The sequence below is a fragment of the Cynara cardunculus genome (assembly GCF_001531365.2).
Source record: "Cynara cardunculus var. scolymus isolate 2C chromosome LG 13, CcrdV1, whole genome shotgun sequence".
Taxonomy (NCBI): Eukaryota; Viridiplantae; Streptophyta; class Magnoliopsida; order Asterales; family Asteraceae; genus Cynara; species Cynara cardunculus.
In genome coordinates, this window is record NC_037540.1 from 13,813,547 (window position 1) to 13,824,891 (window position 11,345).

At 35.5% G+C, this 11,345-nt stretch overlaps 1 protein-coding gene across 10 annotated transcripts in view; it reads right to left on the bottom strand.

Moving 5' to 3' along the window:
- The window catches only part of LOC112525162 (DNA topoisomerase 1), a 12,391-nt gene continuing 1,046 nt past the window's right edge, over positions 1-11,345 (bottom strand). For 2 of the 10 annotated variants that reach the window (XM_025135153.1, XM_025135152.1), the window contains exons 2-10: positions 10,772-10,871; positions 9,442-9,661; positions 7,495-8,712; positions 4,949-6,670; positions 3,728-3,839; positions 3,523-3,612; positions 879-944; positions 687-782; positions 1-324 (exon numbers count right to left, since the gene is read on the bottom strand). In XM_025135153.1, the coding sequence (XP_024990921.1) occupies positions 205-324; positions 687-782; positions 879-944; positions 3,523-3,612; positions 3,728-3,839; positions 4,949-6,670; positions 7,495-8,684 (3,396 nt within the window). In that variant the 5' untranslated portion in view covers positions 8,685-8,712; positions 9,442-9,661; positions 10,772-10,871 and the 3' untranslated portion in view covers positions 1-204. Of the gene's footprint in view, positions 325-686; positions 783-878; positions 945-3,522; positions 3,613-3,727; positions 3,840-4,948; positions 6,671-7,494; positions 8,718-9,441; positions 9,662-10,771; positions 11,108-11,345 lie in introns of those variants that run through there. The other 8 variants (XM_025135148.1, XM_025135147.1, XM_025135150.1 and 5 more) reach the window with 7 other exon arrangements.

Below are 11,345 nucleotides of genomic sequence, written 5' to 3' on the forward strand. Positions count from 1 at the left end.
TTAAAATTTTCAAATGAGCCGAGTCGGGCTCTAACCTGGTATTTATTTTTCAAGTCGATCTCGAATAACCTACTACTCGACTCAACTCGTTTCGAGTGAGTGATAATATTTTTTTTTAAACAACCGTATTGATGACAAAAACATCTCTTGATATAAATTATGAATTGTAGCCGTATAAAAATAACAAACTCCATTCTATATATCCTACAAAACCTCAACTTTTTCCTTGTCTCTGTTCTTCTTCGGCCGCCCCGTTTGCTTTGCATCTTTACCCATCAAAAACTTCATCGCTTTCTCCAGGGTTATGTCGTCCGGATTCGTGTTCTGCATTCAAATCAAACATTTAGTGCTTCAGTAACATCTAACCACCATTGCACTGTTTCGTTTTCAGGGTGTTCCATACTACTCCCGCAATCAAAAACGCACATAGTTCTAGAAATGTATAATTATTACACGCGACACATAGTTCTGGAAATGACTATTTTACCCTATAATAACAGAACAGCCTATCCGCCTTATAACCAACGCTAGAATTGGAAACGTGTTTTGGTTTAAAGTCGCAAACCAAAAGTGTACAAAGTTTCTCAATTGACCACTGCAAAATATGTGGAAAACCAAACCATCTAAAGGCAACTGTTTTAACTTGAGTAAAGTCGCAAATGAATTTGATGTGTATATTTACATACCTTTGGTACTGGCGCTTGTGTACGTCTATGTTTTACCGACAGTCCAGCCCTCGCAAGCTTCAGCACCACTGGTTGCCCATCATCCGGATGTTTTCCCTGATTAATTTATGTATTTAATATCAAGTCGAGAATAAATATACAAACTTGATCCCCCTAAAAAGCAATCAGATTCAGATAATTAAGGAGGCGTACCAAAGTGATGGGATAACGCAGCAACTGAAGAGCATCTTCCAAGGTAATAGAGCTAACATCTGAAATCTGATGATTACATTACAGCAAAATTACAACTCAATAATTGAACTATCAAACTCAGCTCAAAATTAACTCAACCAGTACAAAGTCGATCTTCTGTTGCATTTTTACTTTGGTGTGGGAGTGGGTAGAAGGGGAGTTGAAGATTAAAGAGCCGTTTACTGACACAAGTTGGGTAAGCAGTTAAGCACTAGCATACAAGAGTGCGGTCTAGGTAAGTGGCGATTGAAAATTTTACCATTATAACCCTCTATTTAATTAAAAAGAGGGGGTTAAAAATACTCAAATGTTTATAATGTCCTAAATTGATTTATTTTGTTTAATTATATTATCATTTAAGTAATAATTGATATATATTAATCATTTACAAAGTTCAAGAGAGAGCAAAAAAAAAAAATAGATTTGTACTAACAATTTGCAAGTATGTCAAGCTAGGGCTTCTATCAAAATATTAATGGGCTTTATTTCTCTTATTGCTTGGTTAATTGGAGTTTTTGATAGAAATTGATTGGTTAAATTTGAGAATAGTTACTTCAGATGTGTTCACTAAGGCCTTGTTTGTTTTTTGAAAAAAAAGCTCTTATTAGCCTCTTATGTTTGATTCGTTAAGATGTAGGGTCATTCAGACTGTTTGTTTTTTCCAATTTTTCAGAGGTACTTATATCTTATTGTCCTCTTATCTGATAAGAGGTAAACCAACCTCTTATTGTTCTCGAAACCTTTACCAACTATGTTTCTCAACCGATTAACCTTAATCGATCATTTCTCTCAATTGATCATTTACCAAATCGATCCTCACATCTCTCAATTGGTGTATTTTAATAGGATTTAAATGTGTTAAATATTGTTAATGGCATATTTTTGTTTAAATGAATGCTAGTTATATAATTTAAATATAAATTTCGTAATGATGATGAATAAATATGTGAAATTGTATAAATTTATCTAAAAATTCAACATTATAATTTTCTATTCGGTAAAATAGACAATTTAAATAAATTCAGACATTAATCAATTTACAAAAACAAATTGTCTTATTGATTCAGATTTCAGACTTCAGCGCCATCTCTCATTAATCAGAAGTTAAATAAGACTTTAGACTTCAGCACCTCTTAAAAAACAAACGCCACCTAAGCCTTGAAGCTTTTGTTGCTCATTAATTAAGGTTTGACTTCTGTTACCATTTATTAACACTTTTTTAAGAAGTCTAGGAGATGAGAAGATGAGAAAACTTATTTATATTAGGGTTTGACTAGGTATTTAATAACTCTTTATGAGGCATGCCTAGGCCCACAAGGCGCCTCAGCCAAGGCGCGTGAGCCTTGTGAGTTGTGAATATGCCTAGCATTGACTTTAAAAAAGCCCAAGACCTTGAGCCTTATGAGCCTCAGATCCTAGGGGTGCTTTTAACAACTATACTGGATTGAATGTTGCTTTGGTGTTAATTCTGGTGTGAATGTGCTACAACCTTGGCACTGTTTCAAGGTATTTTTGCACTTGATGTGTGTCTGTGTCAGCAAGCTTTAGTCGCTTTCAACCAAAAGTGTTTTGGGTTGTCTGCCTCGTTCTGCTGTCCAACAGCTTTCGGTGGTGGCTACCAACAGTTTCTGGTTAAGTGGCATGAACGACCTGACGATAACTGCAATCGGATTACTGCACATGAATTCAAGAGAATGAATCCTAATCTTCTAAAGCTTTATGATTCTTTTACTTCAGTCGAGGTGACTCTTTCCCAAGAAAGGAAAGATGATAGAAACCGCAACGAGTCTATTCTGGTTTATTTTAGTCAATGTTGGTGTCTTAATTTTGTCCCAGACCAAGAACATAGTGTTTCTTTACTGTTTCGTATTTAGTTTATTTGGATTTGTCACACATCAAGAACACAAGTGTATCTTCCTTGTTCTGTGAGCTGATGTTCATAAGCTTACGCCATTTCATTTAAATTCAGTCTAAAAATTATTCTCTTTAGTCATATCTTATTTTCATGTGATGCCAAATATCTTAGGTGTGAAACCTTAAGAAGATTTGAATGTTTTGAAGAGTGATCCGTCAAACCTGTGGTCTCTTTTCTATTAGTTAATTCTTTAGATTATTTTTCATGTTCGCAATGCATCATAAAACCTCTGAACATCAATTTTTTAGTACTAGATAATGCCTTAGGTTTGAAACCCAACAGTTATTATTACCACCATCACAAGTATTTTCTACTGTAAATGGGCGGGCACAGGAGCAAGTGAAAATAAACTAAAAAGTCTTCCAGAAAATCACTATGCATAACGATGCCAGTGTAGTTCCAAATTTATATGGTTATTACTTTAATTTGTAATACCCTAAATATCATATATATTATATCAATCCCACTTGGGAATATTGAAGTTCTTTAGGCTGTGATCGTGTCTCAATCAAGACTAGCAAGACAATTCTGCACAGGCAGTAGTAGATCACAACAAAAAGTTTAAAACGAACATCTTGCTCAATTAGCATAGACGTGATCAATATAGCATATATTAAGCATGTTCTGAGGAATTAGGATTATAAGATCAGCCAGTACAAAAAATGGCATGAAAGAAATTAATCAATATACCTGGGAGACAGAAGCTCGTTTAGGCAAGTGTCCCTTTTTGTCTTCTCCAAGCTGAACATAGTGACCATATGGACCATCCTTCAATAGAATCTTGAAAGATATAAACAAAACAAGAGTGGACGGTGAGATGTAATCTATATTCATAAAAAAATATTTCTCTAAATATTAGTTTAAGAAGTATAAAAGATATAAGAGAGATGTAAACCTTTTCATTAGAGCCAGGATGCAGACCAAGAACCTTCGGCTCCTCCACAGCTCTGCCATTATCTGGGCTTGCATCGTCATCATCATCACCATATAATGTCTTAGCAATATACCTTTAAAACATGTCAAATGCTATAAATGTTAACAATCAATAGTTGAGGTAGAAGATGTTATCAGTTGAAAGGTTCTCTACCAGCATAACTTCAGTAATATTTTAATGGTTAACTAGAGCTATAAAACTTCGTAATCGTTTTATGCAACTAAAAAGCAAACAATTGGCAGACCATAGACCACAGTCCTTTTTATAGAGCAAAGAGTACGGCAATATAAAACTGGTTTGCTAAAGAAAGATTCAAAAAATTAGTGCACACCAACTCTGGTGATGTTTAAGCTTCATGCTGACTTAACATAAAATAACAGGATGAGGATGGTTGCAGGATCTATAAAAAAGAAACTGCAACACAATACACGAGAAAATTAAAAAAGATCCGACTATCAAATGTCAAATTTTTACATCACTTGCAGATGTTGGACTGCCAACTTCTTCGGTTGAATGTTGACTGCATGACCAGGAATGGCATAAAAGTAATACCCCTCAAACCAAAATTGTCAGCATGATTGCCAACAATTGGACACAAAACATGAGAGGTGACCCAGGGAATACAAAAAGATCGGTTACAGGCTAAATGCAAAACAAATTAAAAAACATATAGAAGAAAAGGCAATAAGACACCATTGAGAATTATCAAGTCATCAAATAGTAATTTCGGACTAAGAAAAAGAAAATGTAATTTGTCATTCAATATTTTAGTTCCCAAATATACTTCTATCCTGAATTGCGAGTGAGACTCGTAGCACATCCTTTGTTTGATTTTTCACCCATGTTTCTACTGTCTTTCGGTTCACATATAGAATTCTGATCCTCAGATTAGCATTACAGATATCCAGTTATGAACTCCATTTCTGCAATTAAAGAGTTCGTCTAAATCTGCTTAACCGAACAGAAGGGAAAGCCTATTGCTAGTTTCACAACTACCGACTTTGCAATACTCTAAATCACCAAAAATCTATTGACAAGAAGAAACAGAAGAATATATTGCAAGAGTCTATAATTTTCCATGGAGTAAAGCGTTTGTTACCATAACCACACATAGAATGATTAAGACTTCGATTAAGATCTAAACCACACTATGGAGTCACATTGCTGGAAGGTAGAACTTACTTGCACTGTGGATGTTGATCACAACCAATGAAATAACCTGCACCAAATCGACTAACTTTGAAAATTAAAGTACCCTCGCTACAGCTTGGGCATGTTCTACTTTGGTCAGGAAGAGAAGCGAACAAGAAATCACCAAATGTTTTCTCCAACATCTTCTCCACCTGATGAATATGAACAACACTAGCACGTTCACAATACTTGCTAAATCTTGTCCAATAATCTCTAAGTAGACCTTTCCATTCAGTCATACCCCCCGAAACATTATCAAGTTCAGTCTCCATATCAGCTGTAAAGCTATAATTGGTAACCTCAGAGAAGTGATGATAGAGGAATGCTGAGACCATACGCCCACGAAATTCTGGATAAAGTACTCTATTTTTTACTATAACATAATTTCTATCCTTCAAAACTTTGATTGTGGTTGCATAAGTTGAAGGTCTACCAATTCCAAGCTCCTCCATCTTTTTTACCAATGAACCCTCCGAGTAGCGTGGCGGATGTTGAGTATGATGTTGCTTGAGTTCTAACTTTCCAAGACTCATTGAATCCCCAGACTTTAAGTTATTGAGAACCTCAAAAGACTCATTTTGCTCATCTTCTTGGTCTTCATCATTCCTAATTGTCTCGGTTTCAACATCCTTATATACAGCCTGGAATCCAAGAAAGTCCTTTCTTGAGCTTGAGGCTCGAAAAATAATAGAGCCAATAGCATTTCCAATATCAACTTGTATTTGTTCACTGACTGAAGGTTCCATTTGACATGCAATTGAACGAGACCATATTAGAGTATACAATTTCAAGCAATCTTCATCAAGAATTCCAGCAAGCATCGAGGGAAGCCTTTGTATATCTGTAGGCCTAATCGCTTCATGGGCCTCTTGAGCATTTTTTACCTTCTTGAAAAACTTGCGAGCATTGTTCGAGATAAAATTATGTCCATATCTTTCTGTAACAAATGACCTAATGTCCTCAACAGCTCCATCAGATATGTGTAATCCATCGGTTCTCATGTATGTAATCAACCCTGCTGACTTGCCATCAGGCAACTTAACTCCTTCATATAGCTTCTGAGCAAGTTTCATGGTATATGCTGATGGAAAGTGTAATTTGCTTGCAGAATCTTGTTGAAGGGTAGATGTTATATATGGAGGTGGAGATATTCTCTTGTACTTCTTTTTACTAGATCCAACTACTTTAAACTCTGAAGATCTGAGCACATCCTCAATAGCATTTGCCTCCATTTGACAAGTTACCGACATTTGGTTTAGCTTTTTGGAAGCATAATGTGTCAAGTGTGATGGGCAAGAGAAGTTGCTTGAACCCTTTTCCTTATTAAACCCACCTTCAATTGTCCAATACTCTTGTGGTTTAAATTGATCAATTTCCGTCTCCCTATCACATATAATAGCTAAAGCAACAGACTGGACTCGACCAGCTGACTGGCAACCAGGCAACTTTCTCCATAATAACGGAGATATGTTGAATCCAATCAAATAATCAAGAGCTCGTCGTGCAAGGTAAGCATGAACCAAGTTGAAATCAATGTCTCTTGGAGCCTGCAAGGCTTCTTTGATGGAGGATTCAGTTATTTCATTAAACACAACTCGGGCTACGTTAATATTTTCAGGCAACGCATTTTGTTGTTGCAACATCTCAATGATGTGCCAAGCAATAGCCTCACCCTCGCGATCAGGATCTGACGCAAGAATAAGATTTTCAGTTCTGAGAAACAAAACAGAACAAGATGAGAAGCAATACAAAGATAAGTGGTGGCATGATTAACATGAAAGCTTGCACATAAAACGCAAAACATGCTCCTCTCTTATATTTTATATTGTGTTCACAGTATTTGTTATAGAAAGAATGGTATAAAGGTGAAGGGGTTTGGGACTCCTGTCCAAAATTTTACTTTCTCCATTTTTCATAAAATTTTATGAAATCCCCATTTATAGAAAATTTGTAAAAACTTGCATAGATTTACGATGTTGTTTTTAGGCAGTACAAATAGTCTATCAATTTCTGGTGTTATATAATCAAAATCCATTAATGGTATTAATATCCATGAGTAATTGTTATTTCTATTTTATTTATTAACATGGATATCCAACCCACTATGCGAGCCGACTAATCCCAGGACGACTACCTGCTTTGCGAGTAGCCCGGAGTCACTGCATTTGAACCTCCGTGGCCACAAGGGGATTTTCATTTCTCCTTGGCCTGGGACCTCCGTAATTGTTATTTCTATTTTTTTTCTCAACTATCGTGCTTCTTTGCTATTTAGAAAGTATGCTGGTTCATTCCATTATTTGATGCCACCTACACATATCCATTAATGCATGAATAGCCATTAAGTTGTTCATTCCATCTACACATATTCATTAATGCATGAATAGCCATTAAGTTGTTCATTCCATAAACTTGTTAGAAATTCTACTCACTTTATCAAATTAGGAATGGATAGACTTTGTAAGCAAACATTGAACTTTTAGCAATTATGAGAGGATATGAAACACTTTTAGCAATTATGAGAGGATAAGGTTTCATACTCAGCTAATGCGACCTTGATACTCTTAAGATGAGTCCAGGCAGCAGAAGGAACTTCCCAAACCATGCTGAAATCGTCTTCTGGTCGCACAGATCCTGACCTTGCAGCCAAGTCCCTTACATGACCATAACTAGGAAGGACTTCAAACATGTCTCCAAGATATCCTTGAATGACTTTTGCCTTTGTGGCAGACTCCACCACCACAACAGATTTACCAGAGGGAGGATACAGTGGGCTTATTTTTTTATTCTCGACAATTGCGCTGGTTTTTGACTTTGAAGGTAATTCACCAACAGTTGAGTTTTCCACAGTAGATTTGACCTGTATTTTGGGTTTTCTTTCCCGAGTCTTATTCGTTGTCCCTTTGGATTGTTCCTCTTCCAAACTTACTTCAATTGAAGAATTCAAGGTTGAGCCAACCTGAAAACAATACCATTCAATTGACATATTGCTAAAAGAAAGCATATAACTTTGCTTACATATAAAATTAACTTTACATACCTTGGCACTCTTGGACTTTTTTGATTGAGAAACTTTTCTAGAACTTGCTTGTGGTGCTGGTTCCTCAGAAGCAACAGTAGACTTCTCTTTAACTTTTTTAATTTTCGTTTGCTGCTTCTTTTTCACTTTGGCCTTGGACAATTGATCTTCCTTGTTAGTGAGAGGTGGAACAACAACATTCATTTCTTTCTTGCCATCTTCTAAAAGTGGATCTCTGGAGGCAATGGAATCATGATTCTCAAGGGCATTTATGCTAGATTTAAGATATGTTCTTCCTCCAAATTCTAATGGCTTCTTGTGAGTCAATGTTTTAGATTGCTTCCAATGTTTATTAAATGCAAGGAAGGATTTGCTCTTCCCCCTTTTTTCTCCATCACATGCAATATTTTTAGATGTTACTGCTCTTGGGACCTGAGAGAAAGTGAAGGCACCTTTATAGGGTGCAAAGAATCCAAAGCCACCATTTATTATACCATAATTCATTGGTTCCATGTAGTCTGCAGAACCACTTCTTAATAGTGGCTGAAAAGGGAAAGCAGAGTAAGACCCATTAGTTCGGCTTTCAAAAGAAAAAGAGGCTCTTCGGGGCTTGAGGCTTGTAGCTTTAGCAAATCCACCACTGACTACAGTGACCCTCCTCAACCCAACTCTGAAAAGTCCCTCACATGTATGACCACGTCCACAACACATACGAGTGCTTGAGAAACTATGTAATGCCCTACTCTGAACATTGAAATAATTAAGGTAAACTTAAATGAAGATAAATCATCTTGCTATCTATCCCAGGTAGAATGACCTTGATAATAACAATTTTAAAGTTCCAGCATGTTCAGCAAATAGTTGCAAGTGAGCATAAATAACTAATGACTTTCCAATCCCATAAAAATATGAAAGACCATACCACCTTAAACCAGTCATCTCAAAACACGCTGCTCAAATGTGGTTTACACAACCTAAACAGTTTGCTTGTTTTAAGCTAATAGATGACTATGTATGTAGCATTATTAGTCCAGCAATAACGGGTTTCCTTGACAACAAATAAGCCAAATGCAAAAATAGATCACCAAAAATAGCTACAATTGAGTCAAATTAATTGAGTTCCAATCCAAACTAGTTAAGAAAAAAAAATCCGTAAATATTTTGTGTTCTGCATATATATTAGACTCAATTAATGAAGATTTGTTGGAAAAACAACTCAACATAAATTCATCTACACTTTTAGAAAACACAAACTTTTTGTTTAATTGAATTAGTTACTAGTTTACAATTGTTTTCCTATTCTCTCTTTTATATTCAGATAAAAGTGTGATTACGTAATATGTTTTAGAGTCCATCACGAAGTGGAAGTAGGACGTCTTTTCATTTAAGGTACATTCATAATTCTGAATTGCAATAAAAAATATAAGATAATTAAAAATGAAAAAACTACACTGAACAGAAACTTCACCATGATCACCTCAACCCGAGAAGTGCTGTAAACACAAAGAGGCGGTGGTGGTTATGGAGTTGGTGGCAATCAAGCCTTTCTGAAGCTGTGCAATGACTGTCGTTAACCCACTCGACATGTCTCAAAGACCAAATCTTTGGTCCGCATCATTACAAAAACTTAACACAAACCAGTTGTAGATCCAGGAATTTGAAGCAGGGTAAGCACAGTGTGACGGTGTCTACAAGAAAATAAAACCCGATCCAATCATAACCATACAATTCAAAATAACGATGAATTGTTTAAAAACCACAACAATAATATTGAATTAACAGTTTAAATCATATATAGATAGAGGGTAGTTTTCCATCAAATTCTTTTTTGCGATATCTAAATCAAAATAATAGTTGCTATCGTCAAGTTTTCATACTTTGGAAGTGATTTATCATATTATCCGGTGGCCACGGCGAAAAGTCCAATTGATGTCCAATTAAAAACATCCAAGTGTGGTAATTTACAATTGTCTAGCTTTTTCCTTCATAGACCGAGAGATTCATTAGTGTTTTTTGTTCATAAGTGTGATGTTATAGTTGAGTGTTTACTTTAAAATAATTTATTAAGGTTTCTTTAATCAAGTTGTTATAGCCCCTGCGTTTAAACACCAACTCATCCACTTGTCCAAAACCAAAATAAGGAGCATCATAACACTAACTCATCTACTTGTCCCATTTACTACATCCCACGTCTTCTATATAAACCAAAATCGTCTTCTATATAAACCAAAATCGTCTGCTATATAAACCAAAATCAACACTCGTACCTTCTCAATCCAACTCCAAACACTTAACTGGTTGGTTCTTCTTCAATTATTTACACACTACAACATCAATGGCTCATTCCTACTTCACTAATTTTGTCCTACTAGTTTTAGTCACTTAAGGTGTTTGCCTATGAAATTAGCTATTGCATGACTCCATTAGTCCATCATGTGTTTCATATAATCATATTTAGGGTCTTGACCAATGACAATCATGAGTTTCATATGTAAAATTGCAAAGTTAAGGGAGAACAGTCAAGTAAATTAGTTACTGCACATTCAAGTGGGGGCAAATCATCACTTAACTACTGCACATTTATAGGTCTGTTCAACTATATTATAGTTGCTGAAATTGTGTTAATATACATCAAAATCTAATGGGATTAGAACAAAAATCGGTGGATGATAACTTGAATATTAATCACAGAACGAAGAACTAAAACTTCAGAGATAGGCTTTGATTGATTCGATGAACAACTAGATCAATTAATAACAATAGTATTCATTTAACTTTAAACAAACTTAAAAACTTACTTGTGCAGTTGAAGAGTCAATCTAAGAGAAATCAACAATGCAAGCTTCTGATAATTTCTGCAGCAAATTCCTTTCCTCTGCCTCTTTTACTGTACCTAGGCTGGGATTAAAGAAATAAGGAATATTAACATGCCAAATAACCAAACTTACAATAAACTCAAAACTTGAAAGCTCACCATTAACCAAAGACTCGGCTTCCCTACACTTAGAAACATAAATGACAAACCACAAAGGACCACCCAACAATTAACAAATGGCAGCAAAAGGCATGGATTTCAATCAGGATTTAGGCATACATGATACATTAACATTATACATACAGACTAACAGGCATACAGTGAAGTGAATCAAGTAAATACAGTAACAAGAATTAGAAACATAAATGACAAACCACAAAGGACCAATTCCACAGCTTCATACTTAGGCTTTGTAATCAAACAAGAATTAGAAACATAAAAAATAAAATAAGTAAGGGGATGTTTGTTTGGCTCTTAATGGTTACATTAAGAGCCAACCTCTTAATCGGTAAGAGGTCAAGGTTGTTTGGCAAAAAAAATGGCTCTGAATGGTTACA